We start from the raw sequence: 21,122 nt of genomic DNA, 5'->3' as shown, positions 1-21,122 counted from the left end.
CCACCTAACGGGGATTGAGCAATAAAAGTGAAGAGTTGGCCGATCACAGGAAAACCAGGCATCGGTGCCTACATGTCAGGAAAGAGACATGATGGAGTTTGTAAACAAAGCCTGGGCTCGCTTGCAAGAGTAAACTAATGCCTTGTCAGGTACAGATTATGTTACTGAGAGACTGTACTTGAAGCCAGTACTACACCTGCTCTCAGAGATATACAGACCTCTCAGAACTGCAACCAGTTTTCAGGTTTCTATTGGGAACTATTGGGATCAATCAAATGTCAGTGATGCATCTGTCCATAAAGTAAACTTTCCAAAACCTGAAAACCTGTGAAAAAAACTTTGAGCATTGCAGCTACCAGAGCACTTTCAGAGAGGGCATTCAGCACAGGAGGAAACCCGGATACATGTCATAGAACTGCCCTCAATCTTTTTAACCACCTGTGAAGTATAAAGATGCAAAGACAACTGTATGCAAACTGCTACTGAGGGCTCCACCTGCACTAAATTTGTACTTGTAGGCTACTGTACCCAAAAACAAATGTCTGTGCCAAGGAATCCTAGTTTGCATACTTCCAAAAGGCCAGATGAGGAATTAAAATATATCCAGAGACAAACAAACAGACACTGCCCTGATTCTGACTGATAACAAATTGTGTTTTGTCAAACCAGCCCGATGAATATTACAAGGCCAGAAGAATATAGGATTAGCACTACATGGAGAAGACATCATAGTAATTCAATCTTCTTCTTTATACACATTAACTGAGCAACACAGACATTTTCAGATCTTGACATATGTAAACTAGTTGTTTGTGTCGTTTTCAGAAGCTCTGTGCAATAATCTGTGCAACAGCATGGCAACAAAAGGAAGTCATCACCATGTCCAGATGGGACATCACACTACCAGAGTAAAGACCCAAGGAGAATGAAAGGTTGTAGAAGTACAACCTGTAGCAATGGCAGTTGCTGGGGAATCAACAAAGTATCTGTTTTCTAGACCTCTAACTACATACCAGTGTTTAACATCATAACAAAGAAAAAGCTTCTTCTTACAATTATGTTGCCCTTCAAAATTGTTAAATGCTGTTGTACCGCAAATATAGTCAAATATGTGTATTTAAATTCTGCAGCAGAGAAGCTGCAGTCACACATGTTGGCACTAGTGCCACTCGGCCTCCTGGGAAAAGCTTGCTTCACACCTACAGTGCACCTGAGAAACATGATATGCGCAAGCTTGTCAACGGTTTCTACTGGTCTGACCCCCTTGAGTCCAACAAATACCGGGTCAAAACAGTGTCTGAATGACTTTGAGATTCCCTCCAATAATATTCCATGTTCTTGTTGTTGTTTATCCTTTTTTGTGTATTCTTTAATTTCAACAATAACTCTGACCTTATATCCAGCATGTCAAATTGGGTTATTCAGGTAACCTCAAACAATAACACAAAGCACAATGTGTGCGTTGGTTTTTTTGTGTTTCTGTAAAAACAATAATGACATCACAGGGTGAAGAAATGACCTTTCAGTGTGGTAGTTTTTACGCACAGTGCATCAATAAAAAGGCAGAAGACGAGCAACAATAGAGGACTGGGTGTTTAGTAAACAAAAGACTGACTGTTAGACCTGCTGAACAAGTGCTGATACTATCACATAGCACAAGCCAGCGGTTCATTTCATGTTGATTGTTTTTTAAGTGCCTTGTGAATTGTTCAGCATGTCTGTGTAGAATTTAACGGCTCAGTCAAGGAGCAGTTTTGGGGTCAGTGATTTCTAACTTGTGGTTTTGGGCCCCAGACACAGGATGTAGGAGCTGTTAAGAAGTGTAGCCACAGAAAATAAGCGGCAAATGAGCCACTAAGGAGAAGCTATTGAAGAGTTCAAGTCAGAATTCTAGAGATTTAGTTTAAATGTTTATTGTTATACTCCAACAATTTGCAATTGGACATTACTATATCAATATTGAGGTTGGTGTTAAAATAATTAACTGCCACCACACTGAAAAGAGAAAAGTGATACGTATATTAGCTGAATACAGAACGGTGTAAGGATTTCTTTAGTTCAATATCATATATACTCTTTATTCAAACACATCCTTTAAAAAAAAAAAAAAACGACTTAATCTAGCTCACTTGCTCTCTCTTCCCTCCCACGTGAAACTCATTGAGCCACACATTTGCTCTAGCAGGGCTCCACAAACCGCTGCTCATGACAAGTAAACGCTGTGTGTGTGCTTCTCCCGCTCTGTCCGTGACAACAGATTGCAGTTTGTTCATGTGATCGTGAAAGTGCGTTTCAGCAGAAATAAACTTGATTTTCACTTTCAGTAGTGGCAGCACCCTGCTACAGAATTTCTACAGAAAAGAACACTGAGTGATTTCTTTCACTTTTTGCAACTATACTGTGAAAGTCTAAGCACCCGGCCAAACCATTTTATGTGGGATTTATTGTACGGCAATTTATCAACAGAACAAAGTGATTTGTAAACCTCGCTCATCTAAAACAAATACACCAGTAGTTGTAAACTTCTCTTCTCTTGAGGCTTATCATCTGTTTTGCCTCCTTGACCTAAAGTGCTATTAGCTGTTATGGGAGTTGCGATAGATTCTAATCTTGGTGAAGATTGATCCCAACAAAAACTAATAACTAATAACAAACCAGAGTCTGCTGTCTTCACACTACAGTAAAACCAAATGCACCGCTATAAAAACAAACAATTCCCTCTGGGGGATGATGAATGAGGGCAAGCGTGGCAAATGCTTGGTTGAAAACATTTGACAGCTTAATTATGCATCGTCACATATGGCAGGATAGAATCTTGGTCTAACTGAGGTTGAAATGGTTAATGATTGGCCTGGAGGGAGCCTGCATGACTGAATGCATGAGGACTTAGGCTGTTTCTAAAGCAACAAATGGCAGTCATTTGGGCTTCCCTGTTCTTCCAGGAAATTTTGTGTCCGCAGCTGTTCGATTGTTGCCGTTTTTAAAAATTGTGATATAATCTTGTGTATATTGTGCATAATGAGTGGTGACTGAGTATATTCAAATTTCAATAATCTTTATTCCTACACATTTGATGGGGGTAATGGTGCACTTGGGGCCAATAATATACTCAATTTAAAGCCACGAACAAACAAAACCAACAGTTGAGATGAAGGTAACATTTTTTTCTACACATTTGTTTTTTTTAAACAAAACGCCTATAAGTTCCACAATTTTTTACAAAGAACATGATGTGGGAGTCACTGCAACCCTACTAGTGTGGCCGCAAATGTAAAAAATATAAAGAGGATATTTGACAGTATATACAATCCTATTGGGCTGATTGAAAAGCTGACCGAACTGTCTAAAGTCAGCCATTGTTGGGTTCCACAACACGGTCATGGTCTAGCTCTGCGGCCCTATCCTAATCATACAGCACAAAGGAAGCTTGTCACGGTCTTCTTGAAATATTAATGGGACTGAAATCCTCTATTGCTCTCTCTCTCTCTCCCTCTCTGTCTATCTTTCTCTCTCTCTTTGCTGGCTCGTAGAGAAAAGCAGCCGCAGCTCTATGCAGGCTCACCTCGTCTCTCACAGGTGCTATCAAATTACAAAGCAGCTGACTGGATCATAGTGGCAGCTCTCTTGGCCGCCTGCTTGACTTCCTGCCTCAACAGGTTGACTGACAGTCTTGCTCTGGGAAACGATCCATGTGACAATCCACACATGCAAATACGTAAAAATTGAAACCCTAGATGTAATGCACATCACAAAAAGAAAAAAAACAGGCTGAACAATTAACTATCTATAGTCCAAAGATGTAGCATTAGTCTTAGTGACAGCAGATCAGTAGATGACAGGTGGGTGCTGAAGTCGTGCAACTTTTTAAGGAGGCAGAAGATGTTCATTTTATCATTAAATATTGCTCTGTATTATAGGAAGAACGTCTTCCTGTATAAACTGTGAGGATAGCATCAATTTCCCTCACATACAGACGGAATTCCCTGCAAACTGGAAAACAGTCTCAATCTCTCGTGAAGCTGTGGCTTAATTCAGCTCAGGTTCAGTTCAGCCTACTTCTCTTCCTTTCATGTTTATGTTCATCACTAAAGGCTAGAAGAGTTGACGTCTTGGCTGTGTGATTAATGCAGTGGGAGCTGAATGATAAGCGCTGAGTGCACAGGGTCTCACCTAACTAATGCATGGCCAGCATCATGTCAACACAGACAGTAAATCAGTCCTGACCTCAGAGAGGAATGTAATCCCAAGTATGGCAGAGACATCAGTGGTCGTATTTTGTTTAATGGAGCAGAAAACCAAAAGGTAATATTCTGTAAAAGAGATTTTAGTAATTTTCTTTATGCGTATGATGTGAGGACAAATGTTTTCTCACCACTAAGTTTGTTAGCATTTGGGTAATGGTCTTAACACTTTCAGTTTTACTGGTGGACGTGTTTATGCTGAGCTGCAGTGAGTGCCCAAAAGGTTGGTTACCTTGACGATTGGGTGGCCTCCGGACGATGCTTTGACAGCTCCTCGGCTGCCCTCGGTCTCATAGTGCGCTCGGTGGTGGGCTTTGGGTTGTACCTCTATCTTCAGGTCGTATTGGCCAAACTGGCTTGGCAGTGGCCAATCCAGTGGAGGGAGTGAAGAGGTCCTGATGACACACACACAACACACACACACACACACACACACACACACACACACACACACACACACACACACACACACACACACACACACACACACACACACACACACACACACGCACACAACACACACAAGGAGGAAAAGTAGAATTAGAGCTTTGGTATGAAACCATTATAACATACAGTGTTGTGTAAAAGATTGATTTAAAGCACAAAGTCTAAAAGTTTGTGGTTGTAGTAACTTGTACAAGCTGCCCTGGCACTTCAGATTGAACGCACAGAATTTTATCAATTAGGAAGAAATAACATTTTAACAACCCTGACAGTAAGAATTTCCCTAAAAAAATCTGCTTGGGTACTCACACCTTCACATTTTCCATATTTCAAAAGGATCTGTACGTATGTTAATCTATGTGACATCAAAGAGTAAGGTCAAGACAAGCAAGACAACCTCTCTTTCCAAAACAACCTCTATTTCTTCGTTATGGGTAAAGACAATCTTAAAAACATCCAGAAAAATAGGTATTTCCCTATCATGGTGTGAAACAGCACAATAGGTGTAGAATGGGGGTATAACAGGCAGTTGTCTTAGCCCAACCAGACAGTGAATCACCGGAATACCCAGATGCATTAATCCTGTTCTTAAACATAACACTTGTCATAGGTCAGGTTAAGACTTTAAGGTTGAATCATCTTCTTAGGGGGGATTTCGTTTATGAGTGTTCTGTGTGGGTAAGTGGATGGGTGGTAAAACGAGAGTGTGTGTCAGACAGTGAGTAAGTTACTCTATGTCTGTCTGTGTGTGTTTGTGTGTGTGTGTGTGTGTGTGTGTGTGTGTGTGTGTGTGTGTGTGTGTGTGTGTGTGTGTGTGTGTGTGTGTGTGTGTGTGTGTGTGTGTGTGTGTGTGTGTGTGTACATACTGTACAAGTGTATACTGTACGTGTAATGCATCACATGGGCTTGTATTGTGTGTTTTTTCTCACTGCCTCTTTTTATCTCTGTAGGCCACAATCATATTTGAACAGCTGCACTCACAAATAAAACACTCGATGGCCTTCTCCACAGTAGAAGCTCTGTCTCTCCATCTGAGTGCATTGCAGGAGTTTATCTCCAAAACATTTGTTAAATACTGGCATCAACCATTAACAACAACCAAGCAGTAGCCATTTCCAAATGTTGTTGTATCTATTGTTGTCAGGTTAAGATTAGAGTGCCACATCTCCAAATGCCAAACATGGGAGGTAATCTGGCCCAAATGTATATTTTCAAATCTTAACAAAACTAATTTCTATTAGATGGTTCATCCACAGTTTGGTTTATGTTTGTTAAGTTGTTTACTTTGGATTAATGGTTTACCCTGCTAATGTTATTGTTCCTTTTTTATGTACTTATCCTTATACAAGTATTTTATTCTACTCTGCAATATCTGTACTGAAATACTACGGTGCAGTTTAACTTAAAGAGATACTTCTATTCTAGTCAATGCCACAATGTAAATCTTTGTTGCATCTTGACTGTGTACACAATTATTTATTCATGATACAAGAGGCAGCAAAAGCTCGACTGTATGTGTGTCATCCAGGTGTTTTGTCTGGCAGCATTTACAAAGTGACATTGTTTTCTTTTAGCACAGCAGTATACACAATCATAAATTAAACTGTATCCATGCATGTGTGTCTCTATTTCAATGACTGTGTATGTTAGGCCTGAGTCAGTGAATCGACTGCAGCTGCAAGTATAAGCTGTCTCATGGGCCAAAAGACAGACAGCCTATGCTACACACTGATCTCTACCACAGTGTTGGCCACCGTGGGCTCTTTGTGCACTCCTGTCACAAGGTGGCATACGCTTTCCTTTGGCTCTACCCAAGACGATACAGGCTCCTAGCATGCAAAAGAGTCTAAACGGCACGATAGATCTTGGACAGTACAAATAACTCTTAGGTGAAAGATTGTAAAGTTTTAGCCAGCGTGGCTGACTCCCTTAATTCTTCTCTTTCCAAACGCCTGTCAAGAGCTGGCTACACGTGGACCGATCTGATCAGACTGAATTAAAGACATCTGAGTCAGGCTTCCAGTGGAGCCATTTCACTCCATAAACTGCCTTACAGACTGGCACCGAATCCAAAGGAGAAACGTGTCTGACGAGGTTTTGAGCAGCTAAATGCAGCCCTGTGGTTACAGTCTAACTGAGCTACAGTCTACAGATGTGCCACACGAATGACATCGAAATGTCAGCTAAAACCACCTGTAACTTGTTACGTAAAGACTAACCTGCCAGGTTGCGCAAATCACATGAGATCAAAAGGCACATATACCACCAATAGGTGTCGTGATAGTTGACATCATATCCTGCTTGAAATCCACTGTAAGGTTAACTATTCTGGGTAACAGTGTTGATGAATGTAAAGTCTGTTGTAGTGTCTGAGTCAACAAAGAGCTGTGCTCAATCCTTTTAAGTTTGACTTTCAAACAAAGGTTTTCTACTGACAGCAGCTCTATCTCAGATCTAACACAGTGTGATAGAGGCATCCTAACCCTTGTGTTTTCCTCCCGACAGCCATGACATAACCACCCAGGAAGTGTGGGTTTGCTGCTACGGTAACAGGAGTAGAGGAGGACAGAGGAAATATGAGCTTTGTGACGGAAGAGAGCAGAAGCGGTGGCCTATGTCCCAACACAGAGCATAACCTTTCTCAAATGTCTGAGGCACGGTGTAGGGGCTCCCAGCCTAATCACAGTCGACTCGTCTCGTCTTTTTTATAGTCTGCATGGTAACACTAGCATCCTTTCCATCCCATGAATTAGGGAATCTTGCATCTACACATGTTGTTCGAATGTTATGCCCAGTCACATATGAAGTCATGAAATGACACCATTAAAAAAGATTATCTTGCAATAGATACCTAACCATAAAGATGTACCTCATAACAATGCAGGGTTATATTATTTTCTTACACCTTTAAATCAAAGCCCATTACTTTAATTATTTCCTGAAAACCAGCTCTGAAAACAACCTCTAACCAATAATACCAGCCGTAACTCTGCTGCTAAAACTGCATTTCCTGTTCCAAAGGAACTCCCATTCAGTTATATTTTTTTCTTTCTGTCACTCCCACTTTAAAGATCCAAATACAAAAATTACAGCAAATTAGTGAAACCAGTGGGTGTGAAACTTGGTTGGTTACAATTTTTTTGCTAACAAGTTGTAGCCTAGTCAGTTAGCTCTGCTTACTGACTGGAGCTGTACATACTTTATTTGCCGCAGAGTAATGCTGGCCTTTTGTTTAAATAAAGCTTTTGGTCGCCAACTCATAAGAGTGTCATTAATATCTCATTGCAGAGAGCTCAGGGAGAAAAGAGTGAGAATAGTCTCAGAAGTGAGTGTCTGAACACCTCACCAATTTTTAACCCACACTCACTCACCCAATCCCACCAATCCCAGCTGGACCATTTGTTCTAAACACCGCTCACACATGTGCATGCACACAGGCAACTCAACAGGCTCCTACTTCAGACACAAACTTACATCACCTGACCTGAAACTGAACTACTGAGGGCAGGTTGTGCAAAGGAACAGTAGCTTCAGTAAAAGCAAGTGTCAGGTATACTAAATAAGAGTAAACAGCATAGTTAGAAAACAAATTATAATAAAAAAAACAGTAGCTGCTGTGTTCTTCATGATAAAGCACTCTACAGTAATGTAGACGTTATTCTGTCACTGCTTTAGCCATGGCCTTAGGAAATCTCACTTACATGGCCAAAGATGCAAATATGAAATAGTGACTCATCATAAAGCCGACCCTTTTACCCTGGCTTGTTAGTGTCTGGAGAGTGTTAGGTCTATGTGAGCAAGCATTTGTGTTATGTCTATGCACGTGTTTGTGTATGTGTGTGTGTGTGTGTGTGTGTGTGTGTGTGTGTGTGTGTGTGTGTGTGTGTGTGTGTGTGTGTGTGTCGTGGCCCCCTTGCCATATGTGCCCTGTGGTGATTTACAGTGCTAGGGGCCAGTGCACACAAACAAGGCCATGTCTTCATCTGCTGCACACATTGGAGAACAGACAGCAGACTCCTCTCCTAAAAAAACTCCAATACGAGTTTGTGATCATCATTCTTTAACGTGGAGATTGTGTTTGTGTGTTTGTGTATGTGCTTGAAAGAGTTGGTAGTGTGCCCCCCCCCCCTCCTCCCGTGTTCCTCTCCACACACTAATAAACTTGTATTAGTATACAATGTTTCTAAGTCAGATTTATGCTGCTGATATAAAGCTCAAAGTTCCCCTGTCACTGAACATTGATCAGCAGAGTTCCATCAACAGGCCTTTTATTCATCCAACGCACTACTTGATACTAATTTACTGCCCTGCAATGTTTTCACATCTCGGCAACATCAAAAAGTGTTTCCAATCTTTATGACATCTTACAACATTCTATAAAAACATTTAACACTCAGGTCTATTGTTTAGCTTTGACCTAGTAAGAGCTTTCAAGGTTGATGACAATTGCTGTCTTGCCAAGCAGTGATTACGTTAATATTTCACAAAAATGACACTACCTTCTGTTTTTAACAAAAAAGTAAAAAATGCTTTCAAGTTTAAGGATGGAATCCATCAAGAATCTATTCCACACTACTACTGCGGTAACTACTGTCGCCAAGTCTGTCTCAAATACAAACAGGAAGCAGAAAAGAACAAATGGATTGCAACAGAAAGTTCTTTCAACCAGTTGAGAAAGTCCTCGCTGACATTTGAACAGATAAAAACGTTTGGATTTTCCAGTCACTTCCTCTCCATTGAGTCTTCTACATCTGCATGAATATTTTGCCTAAACTAGTGACTGCTTCTAGGAGATGGAGCTGAATTTAGAAAAAGATGGTTATTAGTAAAAAAATCTTCCACTGTTTTCTGCCTATTCTCCTCAACATCAGCAAACTTACCTGAATATAGGTGTATGACCAGGTTTGGGTTTATTCCATGAGAAGTGGGAGGGCACTGAGAGGAACTGTTCCCCGGGCCCATCTTTCTTCAGGCTGTGCAAGCCATCATCTGAAGGAGAGTCTAGATTAGGAGACATATTTCCTTGGTCATCTAGCCCCAGTTCTCCTTTCCCAGTTTGCATAGACGTTCTGTCTTGTGAGGTCTTCCTTGTCTTGGATGGGATGTCTGCCTCGGATGGGCAACACTGGAAGGGTGACATGCCTACAGAAGGACTGCCAATCCAGGTGTCCTCCGTCACGCTGCCCCTAGGTGAAGGTCCTGGTGTGGGTGTGGGTGAATGATGCGGAGACAACGAGCCGGGGTAGCAGATGTCGGCGCTAGAGTGGCGCCTCTTGCCGCAGGGTGAGGTGGGACGCGAGGAAGGCCTGGAAGGCGGCCGCGGGCTAAGCCAATTTTCATCCGTGACACTGGTGCGTGGCGAGTGACAGGGGGACTGTCGAGGTGACAGGCTGATGGAGTGAGAGTGGTGCACGAAGGCGGGGTGGGGATGCTGCCAGTGGGGCTGCTCCTCCATAGCCCCGCCACTGGTTTGAGGGGAGACACAGCCTGGGGAAGTGAGAGGGGAGCCCAGGGTGAAGCGGGCCGCCGCTTCATTTAGCTCTGAGTCAACATCGTCATAGACGTGTGAGAATGATTCACAGGAGGAGGCGTCAGAGAACCAGCTCCTCGAGGAGAGGCTGCTGCATGGACTAGGGCTGAGCGAAGAGTCCCGGTATGAGTGGTCCAGGGGCAAATAAAGGTGATCTCTTGACAGGGGCCTTTCACCGTGGTAGTCCCCATCAGGACCGTTGGCCCTCAGATCCTCCTCATTGGCATCCATCTCCTGCTGGCAGCTGGGGGAGATGGAGGTGATCTGGATGCTGGGGCACTCAAAGGCCTTTGGTGCCTCCAGGGGAGCAGAGGGCAGCAGAGGGGAGGTGCCGTACTTGGAGTTCTGTGCCTCATAGCTCGGAGGCTCGGATCCTGGTTTGTGTGAGTGAAGGCGCGGGGAAGTGCCGATGATCTGGGAGTGGGACTGCATGCCATGACGAGGCAGGCCCATAGACTGGTGGTTGGTGACCATAGACTGGGGCTGGCCCACATTTAGGATGTAGAACGACGTGTTGTCATCAGGCTCCAGATCTAGGAGAAGAAAAACAAAGGGGAGGTTAAGATACAGCAATCTGGGGATTATTTTCTTATTACTGGTGCTTTTTCCTGAATGTTCTTAGTTTGACTTCATTGTGTTGATGAAAAAGTACCAAACAAATTTCTCTAAGCGGCAACATCCAGAGCAACTGTTATCAAGACGTTTAAAAGCTTATGTTGGTAACACACACTGTAAATTAAGATAAAATAGTGTTTAGAGTTTTAGGAATACAACTTAGTTGTGTCACAGTTCCTAAAGTCACATTCTTGGGATAAGTACCTAGGGTTGTAGTGGCACAGTTAAGGTTGTGTTTATCACACAAAAGCACTAGAAGGCATATAATTGATACATTTGCATCTAACCAACTCTTCAATCATCCTCATTACAGTTTAAATCAGTCACAAGTATGGCAGACAGGAATAGACAGTGTCAAACATGTAATATGAGGTAATTTGAAGAGGATAAGAGGAGAAGATGTAATTCAACCTGCTGATTCTATATTCCACCTACAAGTAGTTTTTTCCTCCTCACCAGGACTACACTAGAGTCCAAAATTGCATCAAAATATTTAATCACAGATGCAGATACAGTTGCGCCCTGAGTTTGCGCTGGCGATTGAGCCAGTTCAGGAAATTAGAGGCCAGAGTGTTGCTGGGTAGCAGGCAGTTATACAGGCATTGTTCCAAGAGGGATAACCAATGAACACCACTACTCAGGAAACAAATTCACACAACGGTGCGTGCTGTCGGCTGTCATCACAGCTAGCGCCGGCAGGCTATTTATACCAAAGGTCATCCGGCACAGGCATTGAGTACACACACAAACACACACACACACACACACACACAAACAAATAGACAAGAGCCCACTGTCCGCATTGGCACTACTCTGTTAGAGGTTATTGATAAACCAACACTGGTTATGCTCTGCTGCTCTCACTGGGAGTAACCCAATGTTTCACATGTGAAACCTTATTTCACTTGCAGAGACATTTTCAAAATAGAATCCCATTGGGAATTAAACATTTTTATTCATACATATATAACCCATTTTTAACCGACAACATATAACCCATTTTGAATAGAAACTAAGCTTAAAAAAAAAAAAAAGCAAGCATCACGTTACATCAGGTCACGTCCTGTCTTTAGCCTTTAAGCTATGATAAATACAACTTCTGCTTTCTATATGAAAAAGGAAATGATTAATATCCTTCAGAAAATTGCAAAATGATCAAGTTAAAAAGGCCTTAGAGATTGAGGATTCATTAAACCATTAGCTAAGCCAAAACCTAAGTGAAGCCTGCACAGGAGGAAGGAGAAGGTTGTGAAATCGTTACACTTCCCCGTATACCTTAAATGTATCTACCTGCCTTAAGATAAGAGACCCTTTTTTACATTAAACAACTTGAATATTTAACTCTCAAGCACAGTAAGATAAATAGGCCATAGCTTGGAAGTAAGTTGATTTAAGTTCCCATATTTGTTTCCTCCAATTTTAAATGATAACTTCATACCAGTAATATGTAAGCTTTGTAAAATCAGATATTAAAGATGGTGTGTAAAATGTTTTTTTGCTTCCTGCCCTCCTATCCTCTCTATCCAACAGCAGCAACAGAGCCAGTAGCAGCAAGCTCTTTATTTATAGCTGCTCAGTTTCGCGCTGGCCCTGCCTGCCTGTCACAAGACCCAGCAATGGATCCTCTGACGACAACATCTGACTGACTGACACGAGCAAGAGAAGGACAACAGAGTCGATATGAGGGGAGAGACGTTGGGAGAAAAGAACATGGAGAGAACAGACAAAGAAAATAAAAACAGAGTGCACAAGTAAAGACAGAAACACTGCACTGGTGCGTTATACAATACAGCAAATCCATTTCATGAGTGACCCCTGCTTTTTTCCTCTATACACTAATTTAAAAATAATAAAATATATGTATAATTGCAACAAAAAAGATCATGATTAAAAGCATATTACAACAATTTACAAATATACATTGTGTTCATTCTCCCTTATAAAAGCCTCTGTCCTAGAGACTGCTTCAGTAAGTTAGGAACAATTTACAGACAAATTAAAAGCCAGTTAAAGTTGCAGCGATTCTCTCCTGCACTTTTATGTTGGTAAATCTGGAACTACATTTTCCTTTTTCTTTGGCTTGATTTGTGCAATGCATTGTTTTAGTAGTGAAACTTACTTGGAAGGTAAGTTTGTTTATTACAACTGAATATTATAAATAAAATTGTCAAATTTAAAAGATTAGACCAAACAGTCACAACTTATTCCATCTACAATTTTCCTCCACTAGTAATGGCATATTCAGTTAATATACTTTGGTAATTTAAACTTCACGCAGAGCCTCCAGTCTAACGAAGCACCTGATGCCAACCAAAGCTTTCAAGTCCTTCATCAACTGATGCAGGTTTAATTAAGGCTGCACTTACCAACTGGCTAAAAATTGTCAGTTCCTGGATCAGGTAAGTTGTCAAATGTGCTATAAAGAGCAGCAGTCAGTAGAAACTAACTGGAGCATGTTAAAACCTGGGCATTGATAGTTCATTTCTGACACTGTGCTTTGTATTTTGAAGCCTGTGCTCAAAGATAACAACCTGTTTAGTGTAAACTACTGCGAAGAAGGACATTGTTTTGCTTCCATGTCTGTTGTGTACCACCAGTAGCAATGGGTAACCAACTAAGTCATCAAGTATATAGTATCATGTTATACCCATGTTTGGATAAAATGTATGATACATCAAAGTACACATCTTACGCACACTACGGCGGGGGAGAGTCTTGGACTTTGTATTAGATATCTGTGTTGGCCTAGTTGTAGTAATGAGAGCAGTAATTTGTCTCTGGACTGTCTGTTTATCAGTCTCCTCGGATAACAGATTAGAAATCCCTCTTGCTCACCTGTCCTACAGTGTCAGTGGTATAACATTCATTTCAAAGAAGTTCAAATTCTTATTTGAGAGCAATAAAATCCATCTGCTTTCCTATTTATTTTAATTTTTTTTACACATCGTATACACTGTGGACAGAAGTAAGTAGCATTGTTGTACAGATAAGGGTCAGACAGGGGACGAGCATGTTACCTGGCCCAGAGCCCTCTCCTTTCCCTGAGACAAGATTAGCCTGCTACCTAAAATCCTCCAGTGTGAGGAAAGAGGTGGGTGGTGGGAAACCTCCCCCCACCGTCAGAGCCAAACACCAGTCACCTTAGGACAGGAGGTCGGAGAGGACCAACTAGTGGTATTGTTGTTGTTTTTTTTTATCAATGGCCTTCGTTGCAAAGCCCCTACACCGTTCCTGAAAGCCCGGTGCGTCACACACTCCTCAAGTGTCCATACATCAGACAGACAATCTGGTTAAATAAAGATCTGTAAGAGGCTTTGCTGTACCTCAGATAATAATAGCTCCGCCTCACTGGGAGATGTTTCAGCGAGGCGTGTCTTTAATGGATGTTTGTGACGCTCCACAAAGACCATTGTGTTCTCGCGGTAACCACAGGGAACGGCCCGGCCCACTGGTGATGGTGGCATCCACGTTGGCTCCTTGACACAAACCTCAACAAGCCTCCGGCTGACTGTCACACCGCCTGGGGATTCTGGCTCTGGGGATAATCCGCGGATACTTTCCCCCCCCTCACTCCTCCTACTCTCACTACACAAAGTGTGTCAGGGTCCTGTGACCGGAGGTGACACACAGGCCCACATTGTGAGAAAGCCCAGCGTACTACTGAGGGAGGGAAGGATTTATCTCTCTAAGAGAAGATGACAAGCTCATTGGCTGCTGCTGGTGCGCCCACGATCTTTCTGTCTACCTCTCTTTATGTGAATATGTGCATGTGTATGGGTATAAAAGTGTGGGTGGTGTTTGACTGTGTGTATGCTCCTTTGTGCCTGTGGTTGTGCCTTCCTGTGTCTGTTTGCATTTACTGTATGGGTATATGTGAGTGTACCCCTTGTGTGTGTGAGTGTTTGTGTGTGTATATGTATGTGCGTACACCCAAACGCATATTACTGTCTTATGTTACCCGCTAGCCCCAACACCATGTGTTGCTGGAGCTAGAGGGTAACCTTAGTCAGGGTTCCCTTTGTGGTGGGCAGGCAGGTTGATTAGAGCGGGCTCTGCTTACATCCCCAGTACAGAAGGCTTTGTGTTCGGCCCAGTCTCCTCTTTCAGCCCTCGTGAAGAGCTGCTGACCAACAGACCAGAGCAAAAGTGTGCCAACACATCATGTACAGTAAAATCTAAAAGCTCAATACTCATGAACCATTTTTTAAACATTTATTGAGCATCCTTCTCACAGACGATAAACTTTGCTTTTAGTCCATCGACTCCGAGAGACACACGTCTTGCACGAGAATATGCAAACTTTTTATCCTCTGAGTTAGGGATGCACCCATCCAACTTTTTCTTTAAAAACTAAATGATGTATGGAAATTAAGCTCTAAGTTCAGTCAGGAAGATTACGCTTTTGCATGCTTGTTGTCTATTTCTCATACATCTGCCATTCACTCCTCTCACACATTCTCACTCATAATATCCTTGCTGTCACATTTGGGGCTGTCAATCATGATATCAGCTGTTCTAATCAGCGACACAAATACGGCGTTAGCCTATCAACTTGCTGCCGTCTCCTTTTAAATAGGATTGTCTCTCTACCTCGAGTACTTTCATGTTGCTGTTACGCGCCCCTCCACCTCTCTGTCTCCACCCAGTCTTCGCTGATTCATCAGCTTCATCCACTCATCAGCCGCCACCAACATTGCCTGGACTTCACAGGGGTTTTATCTCGATGCTGCTCAGGCCAGAGCGTTCAAGCGCCAAAGACTCTGTCAGGACTTTATCATTGCGTATCATCTGTTTATAATAAACCATTATCATTTCATCATCTGACTTAATTCTCCCAATTTAATTTATTTGGGCTCATTTGTATGTAAGGTGACACCACAGCAAGGGTTGCTGCCACACTCAAAACGGAGTCAGTGGCCCGCTGTGACTTTACGAAGCAATATCATGACAATGATGAAGGGTGTATACCTTGATTAATACATTAAATCATTCATGATAATTCATCATTAACTCCTTTTCAAGCACAAAAGGTCTCAAAAACCTTTTAGAATTTTTTATTATATAGATGATGTAGATATTTGTAGTGATTCCCAGCAGAGCTCACAAAAACAAATTTAATTCCTTACCCCCTGGGTTTTCCAAGAACTGCGGCTGGCTAGTTGCCTACTTTTCTAAACACAGAGCCTGTGACGCACATGGACACACATATTGTAAGGGGTTGGCCTACACCTGTGGCTGTAAACCTTGCTGACTGGGTTTGTGCCAAACCTTCTAATGATCCCTGTACAGTACGTGTAGGTGGATGGATCACCGTATGAAAAAGTAAGAGTGAGCTAGAGAGAAATGCAAATGAAGGGAAGAACGAGGCAGGCTGGATTTCTCTAGAGTTACAAGGTGCATATACAGTAGAATCCTACGGTCTGGGTCTTAGTTTAACCCGACATCTCTATAGTCTTGTTACTGTCTTATCCTAATGTTATGTTAGGGTTACAACAAAAAGCCTTCCTGTGCCGTCACAGCAGACTCACTAGCCAGCAGAGGCTTAACAATGGCAGCCTAAGCCAATGTTAACATATGCCGGCAGCTAAATTAAGCTCCTAATTAACAATCTCATGCCGAGATAACATTATGGGATAAACATAGAGTGCCAAGTAACCACCTGAACTAAATACACACCTACGCACGAAGATTCCTTTAAAACACACCACTAATTGCAATTAGATTAAACCAAATTTGGTACTCTAAAAAGATCTCAGGAAAGATTAGTTCTTACATTTTGATCATAAAAGTTTAAATGGTATTTATTCTATACACAAACTTTAATAGTAAAATCCCTATTAACGGGTTTATTAAGTCTGTGAATGTGTTTAGATCCATCTAAGAAACTGTGTGAACGGATTTTTCAAGTAACCCCGTTTCTTAAGACATCAAGAAACCTGGTTCGGGATAAAAACCATATTGGAAACCTGGTGAACACAGATCAGTTTCTGCTGAGGTTTTCACAGTGTATACTTAACTGGGTTTATACGTTTGTTCATGCATGCATTTGCATAACAAAGCCCAGTGCAGGGATTATTACTTGGAGTTCTCTTATGAGGACAAGCCGAAGAACCCTATATGGTTCTAGTTCACACCCCTATTTCTAAGAGTGTAGTTCACATATATGGTAGGTAGGGAAAACATCTGGTTACTGACCAGCTGCATGTAAATGGTAAATGGATGGACTTGAATAGCGCTTTTTCTAGTCCTACGACCACTCAAAGCGCTTATCACTCCATGTCATTCACCCATTCACAACCATTGATTCACTGATGGCAGACTACCATGCAAGGTGCCGCCTGCACGTCAGAACTAGCTAACATTCACACTCATTCATACAACGCATGCACAGAACTACAGGAGCAAAATGGGGTTAAGTGTCTTGCCCAATGACACATCAACATGGACTTAAGTAGCCAGGGATTGAACTGCAACGGAAGGACGACCCACTTTATCACTGAGCTACCGTTGCCATGTAAACACTGATGATTTTTGAGTAACTAGGTCAAAATTAATGTTGCAACCCCCCCAACTTCCCTCAACAACCTGGTTTAATTTGAGCATTTACACAACAATGTCTCAGATGATTCATTTGTGCATTGATTTTCAGCGGAGCAGGAGAGCTACAGTGCATTACAATATGGTCCTTAAGGCCGAACATGAGCTGCTTGATGGCCTGCAATAACCCAGAGCAGATAACATCAGAGGCTACTGCTAGCAGGGGTGACATTTAAACAATCTGTCAGGGCTGACCGTGCATGTGCCTGAAAAAAGTCAGACTGGGGGAGGGAGAAAGAGAGAGCAAGGGAGAGGGACATACAGGGAAACAGAGCTTTCTTTCCTTTGTGTGCGAGAGAAAAAGAGAGAGACAGAAGGTGTTTGAGAGAGAAATACAGAGCGGTGTGAGTAAAGAGAAAGAGAGGAGTTGACATTTACACTGCGGGTCTTAGTAGTGAGACTACTGTATATACACACTACTGATAAATGCACAAGTGTGTCAACCAATATCCTCCAAACCAAGTTCATAACAAATCATACAGATTATTATACTATATACTGTATATACTATATTCCTGGAATATCCAAGCATTAACAAAGTATTGCCAGTTATAGAAATAAGTGTATGTAGAACACATTGTTTTAAATGTACCTGTACACCTTCCTAATCTCCGCATGTCAACAATGGCCACCCCAACCTCCTGGCCTTGACCCACCTTCACACAGATTGATCAAACAACTGTACCAGCAGAACCACTTCCCATCATCGGTGTTGCTGGTGCAGCAGGGGAATGAATGATGAGGATATAGTCACGTGGTAAAAAGATATGCAGTGTCCTCAAGTAAAGGGTCCACCTGCCCTGCTTTGGGGGAAAGCCTTAGAACAGTCCTGCTACTCTATATCATGGCAAACTCAACAGAAAAATAACTAACAGGAAAAAATAAAGGAAAAAATAAAGGAAGACAGCATTCCTCCTCCAAGAATCATAAATGGAAGTAAAAAAAAAAAACTTGGCTTAATGTAGGAAAAGCCCTTCCTTTACGTTTTGTTCACGGCTCTGCAAGTTCATACATGTTTAGCAAGATGACTGTAATACCTTTTACCATACAGGCCCAATTCATGTTTTACACTGTTGAGTGCATGGAGTGATCAGCAGTTAATATTGTTAAAACCTCTATCCACAATTAGTGTGCCCTTTACTGCCCAGCTGTCAGAGTCCACACGGTCCACATTCCAATTTTGACCCATGTAGTAGTGTCCACTTAAACCACGTGGGCCCAACCTGAAGTGTGTCCAATCATCTCCTTGAAAATCTAACTAAGGCCTCACAAGTTTAAAAGTGACAACTGACGTTACCGGGCATCGCAACGATCACCGTTTCTTGATAACTCATATTTAGGATGTGTCCAAACACCTGATCATTGGACACATAACGGCAGTGGGACCAGAAAAACAGCATGGGGTAGAGGTGTCGATCCCAAGCTTTAGCCCGACTGAAATAAGGCGTTGAGACGTAGCCTAAAATAAAATAAGATTCAAACCAAACTAATCCCTGCGTAGCAAGCCATGCCTCATAGTAAAATGGGAGAGAGAAAGAAAAGAAAAAAGAAAACCAGATGCAGGAGTTCAACAGCTTTCTCTCTGGAGTAATGCAGCCCCTGACATGTTGATACAGCGCAGCCAGCGGTAGCTTCAGTTACACTAAATTTAAACTAGACAGATGCCACACATAGTTACTCATGCCTCGCCCCAGGAAACAAACGTCTCATTCATCACGCTGGGTGCTGGGACCCCTTCAGTTCAGTAGGGTTAGGGGGCACCCACATGGTGATCCACCCCCACATGTGGACCTCATGCAGGACCGTCTGACCTTTCACCTCTCTGTCTTTTACATTTTCATGAAAAGTATTAGAACCTGTAGGTCCATAAACTCCTGATACATAAAGCCCTCAATCTGAAACTATACTATTTAGATAGTCTATATTGGCTTGTCTATCTGTCAAACTCCACTCTCCTATCTGGGCTTGTATGTTTTCCTCTCTTCTTTTATTTTCCATTGGACAGTTTTTTGGGATATAATTTGTGGGGGCATTGTTATAATAACTATACTTTTGCATACCAACAAGCATCAATGTCCCACAGTAAATGTCTGATATGTCGAACGTCAACCAGCTTCATAATCAAGATGGAAAAAAAAAAAAAACGAAAGCTTACTGCACATTAGCAAAGTGGGAGTAAAAGGCAAATAAGACAACATGAACTAATATCAGCAACATTTTAACCATAAATGGGAGAAAAAAAAAAATTTGGAGACCGTTTGCCAAATTGCCCATATGTGTATCAATGAAAAAAAGTATATAGTTATTTTAGGGAAGATGTCATTTCCAACAGGCTTTAGGACAGCCTGCACTCTAATGACCGCTGCTTATATGAGTAGTGGGCTCCAAACCCTCAACATTAAAGTCTAAACAAACACACACCACACACACACCTGGCCAGAGTCCGGGAGTGCCGACACACTCACCTGGCGATGTAGCGCACAGCATTCTTCCACTCCTCTCCTCGGAAAGATCGCAAAGTGCTTGAGCAGTAAAAAGTTGAAGGCTGCAGACGTGCTGAGACGAGAGGGGTTCTCCTTCACTAAGTACGAGTCACTAGAACCTGCCGCCTGCCCTCTGCCACTCTCTTTGGGAGCTCAAAATAGTCCACCATGAGAGCGATGTAATTTCAGTCTTTCCCACGACAAGGACTGAGAGGACCGTGCTCTTGGTTCAAGAGAAGCAGAGCAATGACAACAACATAGACAAGGGGCAAGATTTCTTTCTCCACTAGCTGCTCTCAGTTTGATCCTTTCATTACCATAATAATGTGCCTTGACATGTCTTCATTTCTGAACGTGACAAAGACAATCCTGTTCCTGCGGGTACAAGAAATGTCACAGCATGTTAGCAGAACAGAATCAAACCTGACTAGTCACTAAGTGGCTGCGGTGGCTGCTGGCATCTGGAGATTTCATTAGCCTAGATCAGTCTCTCTGATGTCACTGGTGGTCTCACTCACATCCTGAGAAAGCAGTGAGAAAATAAAGAAGCCTCAGTCGTCCCGGTGGTGGGTCTACAAAGTTCTGTGCCGGTATGGCGGCAACCGACAAACCACAAAAAAACTTCTTTCAATTTGTGAAATAAGAAAGAAGACTAAAAAAATCAATACATATGGATTACATACAAAAAGAATGAGAGAAAGGTCTAAACAATAAGAGCTGTTCATCTTCCCCTTACCAGCAGCTAGAGAGTGGTGTGCCCCCTCTCCTTTCATTCCAGCCTGCCATCTGAACCCCACATGGCATGTCTGGGCAGAAAGCCAGACACCTCCGCTATGGATCTACTACTCTGCCACCCATAAAGGGCACCTACCCCCTGCCTCATACCATCTCTGACGCCCAATGAGGCCACTGCTTCTGCCACCTGCATAGCCCTTATTTCCAAACGCCTTATTTCTACCACTCACACAACCACTTCACTTTAGATCACAAATGGAGTAAGTGATACATTAATGGAATACTCCAAAATACACGTTGTAGCATATTGTGTCAGATGGATTCTGATATCTTTGTACATGAAACTAGAATCCAAAACAGTGAAAGGGATACATGTTCTATAATTAGTATGTACAAACTAATCCTGTTTTATACTATATGAAAGTGGGAGGCCACTGTTGGTAGCAAGCAAAACCATTGTCTAATACTGCCACAATC

General features: G+C 42.2%; 1 protein-coding gene across 1 annotated transcript in view; it reads right to left on the bottom strand.

Annotated features, from left to right (window-relative positions):
- The window catches only part of nfatc3a (nuclear factor of activated T cells 3a), a 57,382-nt gene that overhangs the window by 30,375 nt on the left and 5,885 nt on the right, over window positions 1–21,122 (bottom strand). Inside the window, exons 2-3 of the mRNA XM_054610956.1 lie at window positions 9,566–10,748; window positions 4,474–4,636 (exon numbers count right to left, since the gene is read on the bottom strand). Coding sequence (XP_054466931.1) covers window positions 4,474–4,636; window positions 9,566–10,748 — 1,346 coding nt within the window. The remainder of the gene's footprint in view (window positions 1–4,473; window positions 4,637–9,565; window positions 10,749–21,122) is intronic.

Source organism: Anoplopoma fimbria, chromosome 2 (assembly GCF_027596085.1).
Source record: "Anoplopoma fimbria isolate UVic2021 breed Golden Eagle Sablefish chromosome 2, Afim_UVic_2022, whole genome shotgun sequence".
Taxonomy (NCBI): Eukaryota; Metazoa; Chordata; class Actinopteri; order Perciformes; family Anoplopomatidae; genus Anoplopoma; species Anoplopoma fimbria.
This window is presented reverse-complemented; position numbering and strand designations above follow the sequence as displayed.